At 38.6% G+C, this 22,994-nt stretch overlaps 1 protein-coding gene across 2 annotated transcripts in view; it reads right to left on the bottom strand.

Moving 5' to 3' along the window:
* The window catches only part of LOC104321762 (uncharacterized), a 100,453-nt gene that overhangs the window by 35,412 nt on the left and 42,047 nt on the right, over window positions 1-22,994 (bottom strand). For both annotated transcript variants that reach the window (XM_069809950.1, XM_069809951.1), the window contains 18 exons: window positions 21,834-21,992; window positions 20,553-20,733; window positions 18,499-18,710; window positions 16,579-16,767; window positions 15,537-15,676; window positions 14,035-14,197; window positions 13,834-13,920; window positions 13,189-13,323; window positions 12,681-12,800; window positions 11,713-11,930; window positions 9,424-9,617; window positions 8,428-8,730; window positions 7,410-7,639; window positions 6,208-6,369; window positions 5,328-5,405; window positions 3,268-3,624; window positions 2,331-2,687; window positions 911-1,261 (listed from right to left, as the gene is read on the bottom strand). In XM_069809950.1, the coding sequence (XP_069666051.1) occupies window positions 911-1,261; window positions 2,331-2,687; window positions 3,268-3,624; window positions 5,328-5,405; window positions 6,208-6,369; window positions 7,410-7,639; window positions 8,428-8,730; window positions 9,424-9,617; window positions 11,713-11,930; window positions 12,681-12,800; window positions 13,189-13,323; window positions 13,834-13,920; window positions 14,035-14,197; window positions 15,537-15,676; window positions 16,579-16,767; window positions 18,499-18,710; window positions 20,553-20,733; window positions 21,834-21,992 (3,636 nt within the window). The remainder of the gene's footprint in view (window positions 1-910; window positions 1,262-2,330; window positions 2,688-3,267; window positions 3,625-5,327; window positions 5,406-6,207; window positions 6,370-7,409; window positions 7,640-8,427; window positions 8,731-9,423; window positions 9,618-11,712; window positions 11,931-12,680; window positions 12,801-13,188; window positions 13,324-13,833; window positions 13,921-14,034; window positions 14,198-15,536; window positions 15,677-16,578; window positions 16,768-18,498; window positions 18,711-20,552; window positions 20,734-21,833; window positions 21,993-22,994) is intronic.

Here is a 22,994-nt window from a genome sequence, read left to right on the forward strand (position 1 = left end):
CTACTGCAAATGATGGCACATTTGTGTGCTATGGAGTGATCTTCCTCCACAGAACTTCAGTTTTCACTGTATTTTTCTACTGGCTAAATCTTGTCAACAAAGAAACTACTTTTTTTCCTACCTTACTAGTTGCTGTTCAGACTATAGAGTCTATAGTGAGATTCCCACCAAACCCAGAAGTTAAATCTCATTAATGAAACAGGAGGAGTGATTTGGTGGTGCTTGGTCAGGCACTGTAAATGGTAAGGTTCAGCTCAGGGACAATTATATGGCCAGCATTTGCAAGAATTACCACAAAGAAATGGCTCACTAGGGCAGTCCAAACCAGCTTGTTCAAAATGTCACTGTTTGTTTTTCAACTAAATCCCTGAAATATTTCTCAGCTGAGGTCTTACAGGAAATCGTAATTGCTGTTTAATGCTGGCTTTTTCACTCTGTGTGTTCTCCACAATGGTCTTCATATATTACATATCAGTTTGTCAGAAATTTCAATTTTGTGTAAAGCTGAGTGAAAATTTTCTGACCTGAATATTACCTATTTACTTGATATATTTTTAAACTATTTCAGAGTTTGGCTGTCAAACTGCTGAGAAACTGTAATTGCTGATAAAGTCAAACAGAATTTTGAATACTCATTATTTCTGAAGATTAAAACCCTGTAGATTTCTCAACCTTGCTTTTAAAAAAATGCATCAGAGCTAGAACAACCAAGTTTATTAACTACAGGTACTGATTCATAGAAAATTTGGCTAGCACCAAAAGCAAGATGTAACGTTAAAAGAGAATATGTTTCTTGTTTCTCTGCTGCCATTGAAAACATTAGACTATTTTCTTTTGACTTTAGTAGGTGCAAAGATCCCAGTTTAGATGTATAAATTCAAGAGTAAAGCAAAAAAATTCTTTCCAATACCTGAATTGTTTGGCATTTGTTTTCTAGAAACATTTTCCACTGAAGCTTCTTTTCAGGGTCGAAGTCCCCATTCATTTGAAGCTCACAATCACCCAATTTCATTCCTGTTCCGATATGATATTTTAACTGGTTTTGTGCAGTGATGGACAGTTTATTTTCCCTTGGGATTTCCTTCAGTTGAGGGAGATCATGCCTGAATTGAACTTCCAGTGTAATCTTTGGCTCGCACTCTGTTCTCACTTCAAGATGGGCAGTCTTGCCTTCTGCTTCAAGGACACAGAGAAGTTCTGCTTGGCACTTGTCTTTCTGAATAGATCCTGTGAGCCGTGACTGATTTGGAATACTGAGATCCTATCAAGATTTTAAAAAAAAAAAAGTCCTTTGGATTACACATACACTTTAAGACAAGTCAGTATTGAGTCTTTTTCCGTCTCCCTTCAGCATACGAGAAAGGAGATTTTATGTTACAATATCAGAGACAAAACCTACAATCTCTGCACTGCCATTTTTCTCCCTCCCAACAGTAAGACGGCAATTTTGCCTTAATAAGGTCTGAGGGAAGATTTTAGGACTGCTCTGCAGAATTTATGACTTCTGTATCTATATGAAGTTTTACATTTACAAAAATACAAAATGCCATTTCTTCAGAGTGGCAAAGTTTACTGAACATCCTCTGCTTCATTCAGACCAGACCAATCTCAATTTTCAAACAAACTAACCCACAAAAAATAATAGGCCTAACAGACATTCTTGTATCTGGTGTCATAAGGTTTCTTTTTTTTTTAATACTAAAACTTCAAGCTTGTCTTGTGCGACATCCCAAATGAAATGTTCCCTCTCATTCTTTCAAAGTATTTGTAAAAACACTGAAAATTCTACTCTTAAATATTTTAAGTGGCTTGCATTCCCTCTTCACTATGGGTGACGCACAGTTTTCTGTAATTTTTGTTTATATATTGCTACTTAGTAGTTGAGGGAATTAAAACTGAGGAGTTAAAAGCAAAACATAAATGCCTATGAATATCTGGAAAAAAACCCTAAATTCACAATAGTCATTCTTTCTAATGTAGTCAGTGAGGCTAGATGGAAAAACCAAGGAAATTTCACAGCTTCTACTTTGATAAAAAAGACAGACCAGAGAATGTATTTTTTGACAAATAGTTCAAACTAAAACTGCTGTTCAGCCTTAGAGGGCAGTCTTGATCTGCAAAGGCAACAAGCAGCAAAGACTGAACTAATAATCTCTATCTACAGAGAACACCTATTAACGGGATACATTAGACACATTCTTTGCCTAATGCTGTAAGACCGTTGTGTCTTTAGAGCAGCTTTCCAACACTCAAACATTGTTATTTTAGCTAAAAGCCTATATGGCCTGCATTAGATACCAAATCTCTCTTCAAAAGCCTCTGAGAGCTACCTGCAGAAGCTGACATTCTGTTTCTGTTTCCAGTGTCCATTCAGCTTTATTCTGAATAAAGAGGTCTCCTCTAGCCTTAAATTTGCACTTCCCAGCCTGCAGCAACAAAATGCCCTCAGTGGTGGAGTCTGCGGCTGCAGACAACAGGAGAGAGTTTTCAAAAGGCAGCCCAAGCTGACTCAGCCAGTGAACTGAATGCCTGAGCATCCCTTGGGCTGTATATTTGTGTTCGCAGGAAGTGTCTATCTGCACATCAACTGTTCTGCCATCACACTGGAGGTTCATTAACAAGCCAACGTTGCAGATGTTCTGTTGAAATGAGCCCTCGAAGGCTACAGCATGAGGCAATCCCATCCTCTGCAACAGAAAAGATTATACTATTTAAAGCCCACAGGGTAAAGTAACTGTCTTCCTAATTTCTTTCTAATTAATGAGAAAGCATTTCTTCTTTCTGAACCAATATGCTTTTGGAAAGGACCATACAAGAGAGCTTATTTCACAAAGAAATCAGAAATTTCTCAGTGAAACAAGAGAAAAAGAAATTATAAATAAATTGCATGGGGGAAAAAAAAGCCCTACAACAACCTTTTCATAAGTACTGTAGAAGAAAAAGTTTGTAACCCCAAAGAAAACCTCAAAATTTCAAACAGAAAAGACTTGCTTTTCATTAGATTCTAGGATGAAAGTTTATTCTAATTAAAAAGCTATAATTAAGCAACTATTTTATGGCAACAGCAGTAACATCTACCATTGCATTACTCCAAACTCTCATCTTCAAATACACTCCCTCTGCAAGTGCTCTGACTCATTGCTCTGCCAGAACAACTTTAATGACCAAAACTGTCCTTTCCATAGCGTCAGGAGATAGTTCTCTATGACTCGTAATGATCTGAAATACACAGACTATAATGCCATACAGAAAACAATCCAGGCTTACCTCTAGACTGACGCACTTGTTTCTAAAAGTAAGTACCCATTCTGTATCTGTTTCATTGCTTGCCAGGCTCACTTCTCCATCAGCTTTTAAACTGCAAGGCCCAAGGACAATACCAAGCATGGCCTTATACTTCTCATTTCTCATGGCTGACACCTTCACTTGGTTCTCTCTGGCAATTCCCAGAGACTGAAGCGAAGGCAAAGAATGCTGGAAGGCAATTTCTACATGAGGCTGGATGTTAGTGGTGGCATGGAGTTGCAGGCAGGCAAACACGTCATGAAAAGAAACGTGTCCAAAGAAGACGACAGTAAAGTTGCTGGTAAACATTGACCCATTCACTGAAACTCTTGCTGGAGTCTGAAAAATTACAGGAAAAACTGTTAAGTTTGTTTTCCTGTCAGGCCATATACTGTTTTTAAATGCTCATGTTATTAAAAGAGAACTATTTCCCTACTACCCTGACACCATTTTGTAATCGTCCAACATATTTATAAGCTCCTAAACACACGGAGACATGGCCTAAAATCTTTATTTTAGAGTTCCATAATAAAAATAACAGAAGAAAAACCCCAACTCCACAATTCTGTTCAAACAATTACTAGTATCAGAAAAATCAACTGCTATTGCTTTTACTATCATCACTTCTGGTTTTACTATAAGTAGATAGAGCTCTAGCACTATGACAATGTCTTCAATTCCCCTCACACCTCAGCAGGAGCGACAAGTGTTATACATATTGTACTCATGTGTATTGGGTTTGTGTGGCAAGGTTTTGGTAGCAGAGGGGCGACAGGGGTGGCTTCTGTAAGAAGCTGCTAGAAGCTTTCCCCATGTCCAACACAGCCGATGCCAGCCGGCTCCAAGATGGACCCACCGCTGGCCAAGGCTGAGCCCATCAGCGACGGTGGTAGCGCCTCTGGAAGAACATATTTAAGAAGGGAAAAAAAACCCCACGTGACAGAAACTGCAGTGGAAGAAAGGAGTGAGAATATGTGAGAGAAGCAACCCTGCGGACACCAAGGTCAGTGCAGAAGGAGGGGGAGGAGATGCTCCAGGTGCTGGAGCAGAGATTCCCCTGCAGCCCGTGGGGAAGACCATGGTGAGGCAGGCTGTCCCCCTGCAGCCCAGGGAGGTCCACGGTGGAGCAGATCTCCACCTGCAGCTCGGGGAGGACCCCACGCCAGAGCAGGTGGGTGCCCAAAGGAGGCTGTGACCCCCTGGGAAGCCCGTGCTGGAGCAGGCTCCTAACAGGATCTGTGGACCCCTGGAGAGAGAAGCCCACACTGGAGCAGGTTTTCTGGCAGGACTTGTGTCCTGGTTTCAGCTGGGATGTAGTTAGCTGTCTTCCTAGCAGCTGGTACAGTGCTATGTTTTGAGTTCAGTATGTGAAGAATGTTGATAACACTGATGTTTTCAGTTGTTGCTCAGTAGTGTTTAGACTACAGTCAAGGATTTTTCAGCTTCTCATGCCCAGCCAGGGCACCTGACCCAAACTGGCCAACAGTGTATTCCATACCATGTGACGTCCCATCTAGTTTAGGAACTGGGAAGTGGGGGGGGGCAGGGTTTTTCGCCACTTGGGGACTGGCTGGGTGTCGGTCGGCGGGTGGTGAGCGATTGCCCTGTGCATCATTTGTACATTTCAATCCTTTTATTACTACTGTTGTCATTTTATTAGGGTTATCATTATCATTATTAGTCTCTTCTTTTCTGTTCTATTAAATCGTTCTTATCTCAACCCAGGAGTTTTACTTCTTTTCCTGATTTTCTCCCCCATCCCACTGGATGGGGGGGAGTGAGTGAGCGGCTGCGTGGTGCTTAGTTGCTGGCTGGGGTTAAACCACGACAACTTGTGACCCTGCGGGGGACCCACGCTGGAGCAGTAATCTGGTCTGTTTGAACCCATACTAAGGGAGTGAAAATATCTGAAAGTGTATGCAAAACTTCCAGCTAACTCAAATCCATTTCTACATCTCTGACACCTTTCAGTACTTAGATCCACTTAGTGATAGTTAAGACAGTGTATTGTTGACAGCAGAGTTTATAAATGAAGCCAGTACCTCAAAATGATGAAATCTAATTGCTCCATTGCAAAGGCCAGAAAGTTGTTTGTTAGCAGATTCTCCACTGCAAGCAACCTGTTGGCATTATAAACAAAGCACATTCAGAGCACGAAGAAAAGCAGAGAGGACTAAAATACAAAGGAACGAGCTAAAAGGCTGCTTTCAGGATAAAAAGCATGAAGATACTAAAACAGCCTTAAGATTAAAAGTTAGAGATCAGTTTCAAAAAGATAAACAGTTTAGTGAATCTGAGGCTAAATTATGTCTCTAATCTTGCATTATCATACCAAAATATTATCAGCATAAAGACAGAAGAATATCTCCAAACAGTAGGAAACAGTTGCTTGCTAGACAGAACTATTTTTGACACTCTGGCTTTTGATTTTGACAGGAGATAGTGGTATTTCTTATGTTTGGCATAGAAAATACCAGTGTCACAAGCAGACATTCAGTATTTCAAATGCCATCAGCTGTGTCCCCTGTTGCAGAAAGTGAAGTCCTTGTGGAGTGCTGTTGGCTGTATGAAAACTACTGCCATTATTATTCACTCTACTGTCAATACCACTGCACCCACAAACAGCCACGTGATCCACCTGCAAACTCTGCTTTAGCAAGAAGGAAAAGCTGGGACTGCATGCTATTGTGCCTGGGCAAGCACCCACTCCAGTTTCATAACCTAAATGTTTTGTTACCCACCACAAAACCTCCTCTTTATTGCTAAGCAAAAAAATTTTAGGCTTTCTGTACTGGCCTTGTTTGGTAAAAATCTCTCTCCCTTCTGGCCTGCTAGCTTGCTGTCAAGCAGTAAATCTGAACAATTGAGAATGCAGAGCAGAAAGCTGCATCAAATACACTATATAGTAGGATTTCTGCTAACCTCTAGTACACGTGGAACAATTTCAGTTAATCCTCCCACATCATGGTGAAGTGAAAGAGAGATTTCCATAGCACTGCCAGTGGTTTTCTTCTCTATTTCAATTTTGAGCTGTTCCATCTCCACTGTGGTTGTTATCCCTGCAGCAATCTTTCTGGTGAAATTCTATGCACAGAAGAAACCAAATCATGAAAAGAAACATCCCAGCAACAACTGGCAAAGGCAGTCTGTTTCATCATGCTTAAAACATCACAGCCTGTGTCAGGGTAGCAGCACTGGTAAAATAAAAGTGCAAATTCATCAAAGCGGCTTCATTTCAAATACAGATTTTCCTGTTATGCTAGACCTTCCAAATGCTACGTACCAGTAATTCCTTCTGGCTCCAAAACACATTGAGAGCAATCAGTACCCTGGAGGATTTGAGTCCTAAGGCATACACGATTAAAGCAGTGAAACTACTAGTAAGCAGGGCAAGGGGAACTGTATAGAATTCTTCCTCTGCATAGCTCTGTGTGTCACTATACCACAGTGGCTGAACCAACCACAAATATCAGTATGTTAGTGACTTGAGCCTGACAGCATATGTTAGAACAAGCAAAATATTTGAACCCTTCTTTTATGGAAGGATCATTTGAGATGCAAAAGAGCTATACTTTATTCACAGATCTATAGCAGAAATGCAGATAGAGAGAAGAGTTGGCCAAGCAACACTGTACCAGGAAACATGATCCGTGACGCTTCTGTGGGTAGATATTTCCAAACGGAAAGCCATGCTAAACACTCTTCCACTCTTTAGCAGACATCCTAAGGATGACCTCAGAACTAGTTAAATCCAGTACCAAATGCAATATAGTACTTAGGCTCACTGACACTTACGTGATGGCTACATACATTAGGCCTGCCTGTCCACTTCCCATTTATATGGGAAAAATAAAATTGGACAAGACTCCTGTTGCTATGCAGCAAAGCACTTCACTTAAATGAGAACTGAATGTAGCATCTCATTTAGTCTAGATTCAGCTCCATGACTTCAGATGACAGATACACAGTAGGACAAGAAGCCAGAAAATACATTTCTTTCACATAGTCATTTAGCACATCTCAAAAATGCAGATGCTTTTGGAATAAAGTGCACAGGAATAACCTACAGTTATTAGAAACGGTTCTGCCAGAAATTAAATAATCACAGGCAGAACTCTCCTTACCTCATAATATCCAGCAGCTTCCACAATAAAAGGGATCCCGTGTTTCTTTATCTTTGAGATGTTGTGCTTTAAACTCACAGATAGCTGGGATTTAGGAGGCTCTGTGGACAGTCTGTGACCTCCAAACACAGCAGTAATCCTTTCACTGCCACTCTGTAAGGCTATAGTAATGGTGTGATTTCTTCTGCCATGGTCACACATGGCATTAAGAATGCCATCCAAGGGCAATCCTATTGACAGGGAAGGAAGTAAAATCAACACAATACTTCTGGGTTGTCATTGTAAAATACAGAAAAGGTGTATTACGGATTAAAAGAAGCTTCTATAGTTTTTCATAAGAAAAAGATCTTTTTTTAAAGTGCGACCATCCAGTTAGCTGTACTTACTGATATTTACAGTAAAGAACATTACCTACCATATGAGAATCCTATTAAAAAAGGACTGTTAAATTAAAATGTGGCATGCACTTTGGAAGTCAAGGATTTTTCTTTTTTTAATAAAGGATATCTATCAATGGGTATTGTGTCCAACTCCAGGAGTCAGCTGTTAGAAAGTTTCAAAACGGATTTCTTCAGTCCAAAGGGACAAAGGCAATTTACCCATTCAAAATTATTGGTAACTTCAGCTCATGAAAACCCTTGGTTTTGCTTAGAAAACAACAGTTGGCATATTTCAGTCTTCAGTGTGATTTATTCAATGACTCCCAAAGTATCAATTCTGACCCAAATCAAAACAGGCATAAAAATATGCTTAGAGGAACTGATCAGCATGCAGGAATACAGATGTACAAGACAGAAATAATTTACTCTGAAGCAGTTCAAAGAGTTTTTAAATAGTTTTGTATCCATCTTATTGTATTTTCTCAACAATATTAAAAAGAATGTTGCTAAGACTAGATCACATTTTGTTCTGGTGTAAGCAAATGCACCTCATCTATTTCCACTGTCTGCACTCTTTTAGATAAATTCACCTTGACACCTTGTTACACCACACCATCAAGTCAGAGTTTTCCTCATACCTGCATTTTTTAAAAAGCTGATATTATGTGTGAAAGTCCCACTGACTCTGCTGTGCCCATGACTCATGATATTGGAAAAATCTACAGAAAGGGCTTTCTCATCCACCTGGAAGCTAGCTAGCCCCCTTTTCATCTCTTTACTCAGCTCCAGGTGTCCTTTCAGTTTTGCCTCCATTGGGACTGCCTGACTGCCATTCTGAAACATGGCAAAAGTGATATTGTGTACAGTGGCATTCCCAAACACATTTCTGTTCCTGAGACGGAGTCCATACAGTGTTTTGTTGACCATCACATTGATGTTACCTGTAACAAGGAGAAACAATTACCATGGAGCGAGTCCTTTGGGACCGAAATAGCCAGAATTTTGTAAGCAACATATAAATCTACCATTAATTTAATACTAAGAAGAAGCAAAAGAATTTCCATTTATTATAATGATAATTTAGCCTAATCTAAAGAGTGAATCAGTTTATTGTTGAGAGAGTTTATCTACGAGCAGAAGTGTCTTGTGTTTAAAACAAATTACATAATAGTACTTTTGGCAGCTGTTCCTTTTTATTCACGAAGATGCTTGTGCCTTTAGGCCATGGACTACACTGCATTGCCTTCTGAAGGAAAATTTACCGAGGGACTATGACCTATTACTTGTGTAACTCCAGGCTAAACAATCCCTCTGGAGCTCTGCAGTCCACCCATGGAGCTATTCAGAAGAGTAAGAGCCTCAAGTCACACCCCATCACCCCCCACACCCTCCATTTCAGAAGACCTGCACAGGAAAGATGCCACTTGCTATTTCCTTCAATCAATGAAAATATGAAAATTATCAAACTATATTAGTTCACTAAAAAGTAGTTTCAACCCAATGACCAACAGTTTATTTTGCATGGTAAATACTCTCTTCTGCATTATATGCAGTTCAGTAAGGAATACGTTAAAATTAAGAAGCCTCCTTAGACAGCTGCAGACTTAGCAGCAAAACACAAAATAAAAAAGTACCATCATGAATGTTGTTTTTGCACTTCAGTAATCCACTCAGAGAAAGAAGATGAGGTATGGCCTTTAATCCAGCAAATGTGTGGTGGACTCTTCCATTTAGGGACAAAACAAAACCAGCTTTCTGCTCCCTGGCTCCCGTGAAATCCATGTGAAGCCTGTTTTCATTAAGCTTCACCTCAGAAGATATCAGAAGTCTAAAAAGACAGAGATAAAAATTGCTAGTAAGATATTATTATGCTTAATTCATGATTGTTGAGACAACCCTCCTCTCACTCAAAGTAGGATCAATGACAGCCTGGTGCTCAGGAGCACATGTGGTCAGGTTTGAGTATCTCTAAGTATGGAGACTCCACAGACTTTCTTGGCACTTGTTCCAGTGTTGTGAATCAGTGAATCGGATGCTTTGCAATAAATACATGATATTCACCAGATGTTTATAAAACTAGTCAGTAAAACTACTCAGTAAAGCCTCACAGACTGGCAGACTGATTTTTCTTCCAATTTCTTGGATGCTTTTGTTATGACCCCTAATAAAAGAAAAAGATAGAGATGGACAGAGTTAGATAGAGTTGGAAATGAACTCTTCTTTGTCACAATATGAAATCTCTCTTCAGTGCTGATTTACAACTACCTGAAAGGGGGTTGTAGTGAGGTGGGGGTTGGTCTCTTCTGTCAGGTGGCTGGAGATAGGACAAGAGGAAATGGCCTCAAGTTGAGGCAAGGGAGATTTAGGTTAGATATTAGGAAAAAATTTTGTACTGAGAAGGTTGTCAAACATTGGAATGGGCTGCCCAGGGAAGTGGTTGAGTCACCATCCCTGGAGATATTCAAAAAGCGAGTGGACAGGGTACTTCAGGACATGGTTTAGTGGGCATGGTTAATGGTTGGACTCAATGATCTTGAAGGTCTTTTCCAGCCTAAATGATTCTATGATTCTATCAAAAGCAGCATTGAGAATTCAGCTTAAACAATAATTCTAAATGTCACCACCATTTGAGTTTGGTAAATGAACCAACAATTATTTCTTTGTATCTTGGCCCTGAGTTGAACAGTGTTGGAGAAACACAGCACAGCTTTTTAGGGAAACCTGCTGGAGCAACAAGAAACTCAATTTTCAGTGTTCCCGGTATAAGACTGAGACTCAATTTTCACATTGTCTTCAACAAACTCTCCATTGAAATGTCTGACTTTCTAGACTCAAGTATACTACACAAAATACCTGTAAGTGAGGCAATCATATTTTCATACTGTTAGACATCCTTCCTAGAAATTGGAACCCTCTTGCAAGATTGATGAATAAAAACTCATTGAAAATCCACTTGATGGGAAGAATTGAACTAAATAATTCAGGGATGTAAGATTCATTTCATCAGTCAGCAACTGAGGTCTGTATAGACTGCATCTTTTTACCAATTCCCCAAAAGTATTCAATCTTTTATTTTTCTCTCTTTTCTCCCTGTAAAATATATCCTAAAAAAAATTGTCATTCCAGAAATTTTAAGTGTTCTGTTTTACTTTCTGTGAAGTGAGCTGCAATAAATTGCTCTGTTACAGTCTACCCTGGTATTTAAACAAATGAACATATTATTGGAAGCCCAGAACTACAAGTAAGCTGCAGAAACACATGAAATATCTTTCTTGAATATTTTATCTTCTTTTTTTTTCTTTTACTAGTAAATCTAATGAGCTTCAACTAAATTGTAATAACTTCTGATTTCTTTAATTCTGTCTCCTCCTTCTCCTCACCCCAATCCAACTCATAAACTGCTAAACACTGAGACTGCTACAAAACCATCAACTCCTTCACTGCACACTTTTGTATTTGTGAAATCTGAAAAATCAGCTGGAAGACAGCTGAAACTTGGGAGGGCCAAATTTCTATTTTCTACCCCTGCCACCTCAGAGCTTTCCACAATACTCAATAAAACTTTAACACTGGGACATGCCGCCTTTGACTGGCATAGCTTGTAAATATTAGTTCCTTACTTCTGAGAGGACAAACAATGGGGGAAAAAACCAACTGCTTATCTAAAACCAATATAACAGTACAACCCATTCATTCAAGTTATCTCTATACAAAGTCCTAAGAAAGCAACTAGAACACATTAACATAACTTATTACACCAACTTATGAAATATAAAGAGCAAAAGTATTTCAGTAACAGGGAAAATGCATGAAATGGCATTTGCTCAGTGCCTTCTGCTGCAGCTATATGAAAGCAGTTACATTTAAATAAGTATCACAGAACACTCTTCAGCTCCTCTTAACCAAGATTCTAATTTCTCTACCTTGATGGAAATATTTTGCCCATGAGCTGGAACTGTACTGATTCTGGGTTTGTCAGGATTGTCTGATGGAGGAAAGCCCTCAATTCGACAACTCTGGCATTCTTTCTGTTTTCATTGTTCATATCAACCTCCAGCATCAGCATGTCTCTTCCATTGGAATGAAGATAAAGAGAGCCATTGAAATTGCTCTCACCATAACTCTTTAGGGCTGCCTGGGCCTACACATAGAGAAAAGAAAAACAGGACATCAAGGATCCCAAATCATAATACAGAATACTGAAACATCAGTTTGAGGAATAAGACTGCAGACAAGAAGCTGGGCCTGGGAAAAGGCTGGGGGAGGGGGAAAGATTTTTTTAGCTTTCATCTTTGTTTCTCACCATCTAACTCTATTTTTATTTGGCAATAAATTAATTTTGCCCAAGTTGAGTCCATTTTGTCCATGAAGGTAAGGGATAAGTGATCTCCCTGCCTTTATCTCAACCCGCCACACAGGACAAAGTTAATCCTAGAGAAAGAACCTTCTGAGTTGGTAATAAAAGCTACAGATGACACCTGATTTTGCATACAAGCCTGTCACCATTCTAGACCTTTCAGCAAAAAAATTATGAACTACGTTGAATTTTAAGTACAATTTAACTTGACTTTCAGAGTTTTCTGAATTTCAGCCAAAACACAAGCCACCCACTCCAACTGCATGTACCCATCTAGCCAGAACAAACTCTAACCATAAAAAGTTAACTGTTTCCCTAACAATTTACATCTGTCCACTACACTCATTGAATTCCATATGAGTTGACCAACTTTGTAGTATACACATACATTTGTGTTCCCATGCTTGAAAGTAGTTGCAAAGCAATTTATAGCACAAAATTAAAGAGCTCCCAGAGACTCAACACAGGTCTGAGTGTATGAACTGCAAAAGCCACAAGTTCAAGCAACTAGACTATAATAATCAAGAAACTGACCTGTGAAGACATGTTCTTGTTGATGATGGCTTTTACACTCACACTGTAGTCAAAGTGTTCCAGTTTAGTCTGCCTGGAAAACAGCTCCCCACTTAGGCCCACTGCTTGTGGAAACTCAAGCTATTTGACAAAGTAAAATGTAAACATAATCACTGCATTCCCATCAATTGCCTCATGTGATTTGAATCTAAACTTTTAGCATGAAGTAGAGGATGCGTAAAAGTAAATGTGTGTATAAAATTTTACCAATTTTACCCAAAGACACTGAAAAATAAATCAAATGCAGTAAAAAGAGTATGAAGGCGAAAGGTCAGTGTGTTTCTTACAAGACATTATTGATACAGATTATGATTTGATCTGCTGAGATACCTAGGATCTTTGTCAGGGCCAGGACTTCATTTAACTAGAAAGTTTACAAGCATAAAACAATTATAATTCTAAAGACAATGCAGTAAGGCAGCCACTAAGACATAAAAAATAAAATGCCATAAATGAAAACCACCAATACCTGGAATGAATGTGTCACATCCATGTGTAAAAGATGTCTAAAATCTGCCTCACTGGATTTGTCCTGATATCCCCCTAGAAAGCTGAGAACATCTTCCTTATTGACCTTCAAAGTAGTCTCAAGCTCATGCTTCACCTATGTGTTAATAATGTGAATAAGCAAATTGCATTGAGTATTAACCCTGTATGTTATGGAAGATGAGAGAAGTCATCCCTGCATATTATGAAAAATGAAAAAGTTGTGAGCTATTACCTTGTGGCTCAGAATGAAAAATGAGCAAAGCAGGAAAAAAACCCTGCTTTTGGTAAGAAAGATGAATGGATACACCAAGATAAAGATGAGAACCCTGAATCCATTCCTTCCCAGTACTTGTTATTATTAATAATATTCATGCATAATAATATTTTTAAAAATAATATATTAAGTATTTTTATCATATATTACTACAGAACATATTATTATATATTATTATACAAAACACTGTATTAGCACCAACCACATCGTTACCCTGTTAACTTTTTGGTTGCATTATTTATATGGTGACGAACTAAAGACCTATAGCAAGTTAGGTCTGAAACGACAATAAACTGTAAACAAATAGGTAATGAATCTCTCCTAACTGAATTTAATGGGAAATTTACTCACATTTTGGTGACTTTGAGTTAAAATGCATATTTCAACATCTTTGGGGAACAACCTGTAGTTATAAGGATGAGTTATGCCAGCACAAATCTAAAAAAAGTTTGAGAGGAAATGCAAGGAACATAAGATATATATATACAGTAAATCACTCATTTGCTGGCTTTTTTGGTATGCCAGATTAAAGGAAATTCTTGTATAACTCACATAGGGGTTTTCAGGTTGGTAACCAAGTCTAAGAGTTTGAACTGTTTCCTCCACTCCATTTATCAAAACTTTTGTTTCCAAGAAATAGTGCTTTTGCTTTTTGTCAACAGTAAACGTTTCCTGCAGAAGGAAGCTCTGCAGAATGGGCACTTTAAAAGGATGCCTAGAACAAAACAAGGAATAAGCAAAATGTAAAACATCTTAATAGGCAACTAAAAAAGAAATCATGCAGAGTTCAACCTGAACTCCAAAATTTTCAGCTGTAGATACCATCAGGGTGTCAGATACAGAAGCAAAACACATAGGACCAGGACCTCTAAGAAATTACTAGAACATAATTACAACTTCATACAAACTACACACATTTACCAGAATTTCTGATAGTTTCCATCCTGGATTCAGGAAAGACTTGGAAGAGCATGGGAGGGCGTGATGCTCTAAAATTCTGACATGCATAACCAGTACATACACTTTATATACCTGCATGGCCAAGACCTCATTTCAAATAGGAACAGTGTCCAAAAGCTTATGGCAGCTTTGAAAACCTCACCTATCGACAACATTTTATGCTTTCTGTAGAAACAATATCTGTATATCAAGAATCCTATGCAACAGATGTTCAGCTAGTATGTAGTTCTTGGAGTAGTATTAAACATTTCTACACATTTACTTAGTTGAATGTCTTGGAAAAATACATTACCTTTTATAAGCAGACATTGGACTGCCTTTATACATGTTAGGATATCTGCTAAAGCTCTTCGTTCCTCATTTACCTATTTTTTCCATTACTGAAAAGCCATCTCACAGTTTTTTAGCTATCTCCAAGATGCACTGTGCACTCCTGTTGACCCTACTACGCCTTGAGAAAGCTGAGATGTCCCCAGAGATGATCCAGATGACTCAAGTCTGAACATACATTTTTACAAGGCCTTCCTTCAAGCTCTGTTTTGATAATGGGTAATGAAGAGAGAAATTTCAGAGACAGCCAATATCTAGAAGCAGCACACTCATTCTCATGAGGAAATGGAAACATGTTCCAAAATCTAAACAAGACCATTTGTTATGTGTTTTAAGAGGGATACCTTTGGCTTTAGAATGGCTATATTATTCCTAAGGACTAGAAGAAAAGGCATCTGGATGTCACATAGGATCAGATCTGGATTTTGGTTGGACACACCATACATCTGTTTTCATGAAAGGAGGCTATATGCCCAATAGAGTTGCCAACAAACACGTTGCCACAGCACACGTGGCCTGTTGCCTTTGACAACTTTCTTCACTATCATTTCAATAAAGAGGGCAAAAGCTAATGGATGCAAATAACCAGCCATGAAGTCAGTGTGCTTGAGCAAGTTCAGACAGCCAGACAGGAGGAAGCACGGGCTTTGTCCATGTGGCACCTCCACTTTGTAAAGCCCGGAACATTTCCCAAGAGCATCAAGATGCACATTAAATTTAGACCAAAACATTCTTCAGAGATAGAAATAATACGACTACTGAACCTGAAATGGAGGGTTCCACATTTTTGATAGAGCATCTTCTCCTTCTTCAGCTCTTCTATCTGACCTTCAAACTGCAGCATGACAGGAAGACTTTTATAATCTCTCCATACAGTCCTCACAGAAAAGTTTGTCTTCTTAGGCTGCACTCAAATCATGAGACCAGAAGAGGAAAGGACAATTGCATCAGATTTACTGCATCCGTATTCAGGAACATCAACATAGAAACCACATTGTTGAACAGGCTGCAGCAAGACTGTCATTTCACAGATCAACCCCTTTCAGTTTAAATCCTGGTCTCCATTTACGTAGGATTAAAAGTGACATTAGTAGAAAACTGACTTCAGCAGAAGAAAAACACCCTATAATTTGTCACTTGAGTGTAACCTGTTTGCAATACGAGCAAGCTTTAGCTCTGGTACCAGTACATTTACATTCAAAAACTGATGGGATTTTCAAAGCATGGAATGCTATGACTAGAAAAACACTTTTTTGTTTTAAGATGTCCTGCAAGGAAACGACCAAAGTAACTGACCGAAGGATCTCTTTGGAGGACAAACTGCAGATTACCCTTCCTGTGCCACAGACATCAAGCAAAACAAAAATGATTTTAAGGTTGGAAGGGATGTAGAGGCCAAAATATCATATAAACCCAGGCTGTTACTATGCTTACTAGCAGGCAAGATATTTTGATTCTCCAAGGCTGTAGAATCTTCCACACTTGCCATACATCTGTATCAAAATGTAAGTAATCACATCTACAGCATTCTTTCTAGCCATGTAGCCTCTCTTTGTCTTCCCTGACTTTCTGTCTGTAGTTGTACTCCCAAATAGGTTAGAATTACACAAAACTACACCACACAAGTTTTTGTTTGTTTTCTTTTTCAATCTAGTTTTACACTGCAGGTTGTCAAAACAGAAAGAAATAGAAGCAGCACTAGAAGTGTTTAAGTTTCAACACTAGCAATAACATCTCTCAGGAAGGTGGCAGACGTGGAAAACACAGTGCTGAGTCAAAGAAATTGCATTTGTATTTCTTTCTTACCATTGGCAGATTCTGATAGCTGGCTGTGAAGTTAAATTCCTGTTTTGTACTCTTTATCTTAAAGCAGAGAAATTTGGCTCGTTCATTATTCTCCAGATGAATCTCATTCTTCACAAGCTGATTCCACAGAGATATCATTTCACTATAGCTATGCAGAACATTCCTCCCAAGATGATTAAATGTGGATGCCTGAAAAACAAAGATGAACACATTAGTCTGGCTGAGTTAGGACAGACAGAATCCTATTGTGCCAGCAGCACAGCACAGAGGTGAAAAGAATGCATTTCCTTGGAGACGATCATTACAAGAACAATTAGAAATAGTGTGCCAGCTTTTCCATCATCAAAACATTCTGAATTGCCATAAAGATCTCAAAGTTTATTTTATCCCCCCTAAGCAAGGGAGAGCAAAAATGCTGAACAGTTGCTGAACATTTTTTTCTCATTCAAGAATGTTTCTCACAATCCTTCACACTGTGCCTGAATCAGCAGTGATCTAACAAGGGAAAGCTGCCATTCAGGATAAAGGAACACCTCAAACATAAGCATAAGTTAAAGATTTAGACAACTGCAGCGGATTCTAAAAGAAAGGCAAACATTCCAGGCTCTCATCTCCTTTATACAGAGGCAGATAAGAAGTTAAGCTTCTCCAAGACAAATCTACACTTTGCATAGTGACAGAGGTTTATCATAGTGCTTAATACACAGCAACTGTGATGAAATCAGTTTTAAACCTCTATTGCATAGCACAGTCTAAAATAAATTAGGACGAAGCTTAGAAACCATAGACTTGGGGCACACTGATTCCACCCAGTGGATATTTAATCATTTTATAGAAAGTGAGAGAATTCCAGTAGAAAAGACAGAAGACTACACATTGAGAACCTGCTATTGAAGGTTCTCTCACAGATTTGTGGGAGACTGGAGTCATTCTCTAAGTCACAACAAAAGAAATAACCTTTCATTTCCCAGGATTGTTCTGAACCACTGAACTATCCAGTACTCTAGCCTGCAACAGGATTACCATTTCTCCCACTGAATCTGTTCATATTGCAGAGTTACATGTAGAGATACTTATTCATTTTGTAGCGATGCAGTGATATAAAGAGTAGCAACAAGAACACCTCAGTGGCAAAGGTGTTCTTCTGCAAGATCAGAATTCTAGTATTAATGGAGCTCCAAATACTCGTGGAGAATTTTTACAAACGATGTCATATCAAGAGGCAGCAAGTGCCATGAACTACATGACAGCCTACTGAGCAGGATACTCTCCAGGAAGAGGCACATTACATTCTTCTTAGGCAGAGGATGCCGTTAAATCTAATGCCTCAAATTTAGGTGAATGCTGTGATCACTGGGCTCTTAATTTATAAGTTTGGCTATTGTTCTTCCTACTTTTAAAATGAAAGACACTCTCAACTGTTTCATATCACCAAGGAACAAGTTTTAAAGATTTCTTACATGATGATTCCATTTTCCTGCTTCCTGGAATTGTTAGCTCATGGAGGGAGGAGGCAGGGAGAAAACTTTAAAATAGTAATTATTATTTGTACACTCCTAGGCAGAACTCTGCCATCATGTATTTGGGTTTTACTGCAGGGAGCGATGGACTCCTGTTCCAAAGAGGGGTAGAGGTGGTGGCCCTAACATTTTTTCGAAGCTAATAAAGAGACGCTGGCAGTGCTGATTCAGCTGCCCCAGAGAAGAATAGCTCATCATTCAAGCACAGAAAACAGATTAACATAGGCATTTCAAAATCCTCTCTTATAAGCTGGCACACAGTGCCTAAATTTCTCAAACAAGCTACTCTACACAGCATGCTGAACAAGTGTTACTTCAGTATGATGACAGTTCTGTAGGGTATCAATCACAAAGCTCTATCATCAAAGCCGTACACTATAGGAAGCATCACGTTACTAACCTGCAGGTACGTGGTAGCTGGTGTGTAAATGTGAACTTTCCCTTCCTTTTCATTGCCTTGATCTTTATAGAATAGTTCCACTAAGAGATTCTTAATGGAGAGAGCTTTTCCAGTTGTCAGCTCCATAGTCAATAAATAAGTAGAATGGTGAGGCTGATGTAGTTTGTGAGCTGCATACAGATATAGCCATGGGGTGTCTATATTCAATCCACCTGGAAGGAACATATATTAAAGCTTGTAGAAGAGTGAGGTTTCAAGCTACCTGGATTCTAACTCTGCAACAAAGGTGATAAGATGCTGGGGTTTTGGAATGAAGCTACAATGCTACTATCAACCTATTCTTTTCCAATTGGCAAAATCTGTGGAAGGTTCATAATGAAATTAATGTCCTTCACTAGCATAACATACTGCATAGTGTAACACACAGGGAGGTTTGCAAATAAATTGAAATTGATGAAGTCCAGTAGCTAAATGGCACCAGGAAATGGTTCTACTGCATGATCTGCAACAAAATGCGAAATCTTTACCTGAACTGTAAGTCTGTAACCATTATTCACGTAATTATAATAATGGCCTTAATCAAAGCTGTTCTGACATATGCCAACACAGAAATTCAACTCTGCAATACATACATTTTGAACAAGATTTGTAGGTTATTTTGGAAAATAGTTTATAGACAGCTGAGAATGTTTATATCTGACAAGCTGCTGAAATTTCACTAGCAGACTGTTGAAATTTTGCTGGTTATTTATCATATTACACCATTCACTTATTGTGATATAGTTCAGTAACTCACAATTATTTTATGACAGACACTCACAAAGTAATCTCCAAATTTTTGAAACTTCAGGATTAATCTAACCTTAGTTTGTTTCACCTTAACAAGAAGACATCCATTAATTCAGTTCACGGTATCAAGCCAATTGTTTTGCATTAATAAGGATCCAAGTTTTTGCACATACGGTGTATACTAGATTTGAAAAAAATACATGTCAACAGCAAATCTACACCCTGAGCACATCATTGCCCTGATTTATACAGCTTCATCCACTGAAGCATAAATGGTGGTAGCATTCAGTCCATCTTAAGAATTAAATGCCAGAAAACTGATTTTTGGCACACCACTGGTAACTTAAACCCTATTTGAGAAAGAACTCTGAAAATGTAAAATACAGCTTATTATTATAAAGGCCTACTCCCTGCTGTACTTTACAAAGCAAAAGGTCTAAGATAAATGTGATTTTTTAAAAATATCCATACATATACACAGGTGTTTAATTTATAGCTTAAAACACACATTCAAATTCTGCTCAGTGTCCCATTTTCTAATGGTCTTAAAACAAACTGGATCACTTTCTAGACTAAAGAATTTTTTTAAAATGTGGTTCTCTTCCTGGTCACTTATCTCAGTCAAAAGCTAACAGGACATTACTGGTCTACATTAGGAGCATGGCCATCAAAGTTATCCCCCTCTGCAGAGCACGGGAGAGGTTATGTCTGCAACACTGGATCTGGTTTTGGAGCACCCAGATCAAGGGGGATGGTAAGAAACCAGAAAGGCTACAGCAGAGGGCTGCTATGATGATAAAGGGCCTAGACAACGAAACCTGTGACAAGAAGAGGGGGAGCCGGGCTTGTTTAGTCTGACAAAAGAACAGGGGAACCTAATAGTTGCCTAAAGCTAACTTGAAAGTAAATGGCAAAACTGAGGAACACAATCCCTTCAAAAGACGCAGACAATACATGGGACAATGGCCACAAATTTCACTTTCAGAGGCTAAGGAATTGCTGGAAGAGGCTAGCCAGCTAAGCTGTGGAAAGTTGGAGATTTTGAAAACTCAGCTAGACAAAGCCACAGCAGATGTGATCTACTGTTAGTAACAGTCCTGATTTGAGCAGGGGACTGGTCTAGGTAACCTCCAGGGTCTGTCTCTTCCAACCAATACTTCTATGATTCTGTTACACTCATGCAAAACTACCTCACAAAATCCCAGCAGCAATTTTCAATGCCTGTTTTTCTAATCACAGACTGGAAACGGTTTGTGGTACTTCACCTTCCCACTTCTTCAGGCCATTTCTGGATGCATCTTTCCACTGCAGCCCAGCCACAAATGGCATGTGGTCATTATACTGCACCTCAAAGTTGGTGCTGCTCTGCAAATAAACCTGAGAGTTGTGCGAGTGCTGCAGCTGGGTTCTATAATTCACCTGTTTTTCCAGGACTTGCATGGTAAACTGGAAAACAAGTGAAGCAAATTTAAGTAAAAACAGGATCCCATCTTCAGGGCTGTCTAAGCTAACACAAACATACATACTAGCAGGAAGGTCACAGCTAGTGCCTCTGCTCTACACATTTGCCATTCACTTCATAGCTATTCATGCATGCTGATCAATTACAGATCGGGATTCCTTTAATATGCATTTGTTACATTTACTGGAGATTCAAAAAGGAAAATTTCCACTAATTTTTAGACCATTTACTTTGTTGAAAACAAACAAACAAAAGATCATAATTCTAGGTCAGTTTATGCTGGGATCACAGATAAATTCTATGCTTACAGGTACTCCCTACAGAAAATAGAATAATGACAACCCACCTCAGAAAACTATTCCCTATTCTAAGACAATAACAGAGAAGACCTGCAACTTCTAAGAAATAACACAAAAATTTACAGGAATAGTTTCTGTAGCTTCTGTAAGAACTTTCTACAAATAAACCAAAAGGGCATGCCAATATAAATAATTTTCTTTCTTTTTGTAGCCCATAGAATGTGCTTCAAAAGAAGGCATAAACCCCCTCTGAGGCTTTTAATTATACTTTACTACATGGGAAAACTTTTTACTGATCCAGGGTAGAAATTAGTTTATAACAAAAATAAAACCCAACAAAATAAAGAACAGGTCTGATCTTAGTTCAGCTACTGCATTCCATACCAACTTCCACCTAAATGCTGTAACATTCTGAGTTATGACAACCTGCACCCTCCTTCCACATTGTGTGAGCAAAGCAACCTTCATAAATCTCTGCGATCATTTTATATGCACAAACTCTGGAAAAAACTCAGACCACATTACACCCAAATTTTTTTAGTACTTGAAAAATCCATCTACTGTCTCTCTCTTGTTCATTTTAAATGTCAGTTATCTCTATTCGCCTGTGTTAAGACCTTACCTAACTCAAACTTATTAGGTCTGGGTATCTGACTTATATTATTGATACAGAACACATTAAAAAAAAAAAAAAGTCTTAATAAATAAATTCATCCCAAATTTTTTCTTAGTTTGTCTGTTAAATATTTGAAGTGAAGGTCTTACTCTTCAACGATCATGATTACCTCCATGAAATAGTTGACTAGAGATGAACTGGAACTGTTCTTAAATGCTTGGCTGATCAGCAGTTTCTTCTTGTTGTTTATTTCATCCCAGTGTTTCCCATAGTTCACTTCTATCTGGGAGGAAAGCCAAGATGCACTCGCATCATGTTTCAGGTGAACCTAAAGAACAGAAAAACACCTTTTTCCTGTAAACCATGTTTCCTCTTTCATTCACTGCTGTTAACTGCCTGTAGAAATATTCCCAAGTAGCAAGAAAGACTAAGGCAGAAAAGGTTGCAAATTTTCCAAAGAAAATCATTTTCCATCAGAAGATATAAATTCAGTGCAGACAGGCCAAAACTTTCAGCCTATGTGCTGCCAGTCTTATTGCTTTTCTCAAAGGCTAAGGTAACTTGACTCAGCTACTCCTGATGGACTGCCCCACGTGGATTCACTGTGCAGCTGCAAAGCCTGGCAAGATACTGATTCATGGGAAATCCTAACAATTCTTGGCTTCAGTCCAATTTGGACCAAAAGCAAATCTGAAAGGATAAACGAAATTTCCCTTCAATTCAGAAGCTTATTTTTCGGCCAGCTCTCTGTTTTGCAGCAGATACCCAGTATTAATGATGATTTGCCTTTAAATTAACCTTTGTCTTCATGCCATTTGTAAAAGAAGAAATTTCAACAGATCTGCTTTTCTGCATGAAAGGGTCACACACACTGAAATTTCTAAGAAAGCATACAAATCTGAACCAGAAAATTAATAAAAAACATTGTAAAATGCCTTATTTTCCAGACATATAACTTCTGATGAATAAGCAAAGAGAGTTCCTGACTTTTAGTTACAAGAAGGATAAAACAAGATAAATCATAAACTTATTAATACTATTGTTTTATATATAACAACAGTTTTCACAACAAACATTCTGCAGAATTTCTGTGAATTAATACATTAAAAATTACATCACTGGAGAGTACTATCACTTAGAGCTGTAATGGACTCACAAATTAGCAACTTGACTAGATATCTTTGTCTACACAGAAAGCAAAGAGAAACAAGATGAGAAGAAAAAGACTGATCCAAAAATGACATCTTAGGCATTGCTCTGTTTAAGCCCCTCAGTACGTGAGTGACACAAGGGTACGCAGCACACAAGTACACAAGTGCTTTGGTCAGTA

This window comes from Haliaeetus albicilla, chromosome 22, assembly GCF_947461875.1.
Source record: "Haliaeetus albicilla chromosome 22, bHalAlb1.1, whole genome shotgun sequence".
NCBI lineage: Eukaryota > Metazoa > Chordata > Aves > Accipitriformes > Accipitridae > Haliaeetus > Haliaeetus albicilla.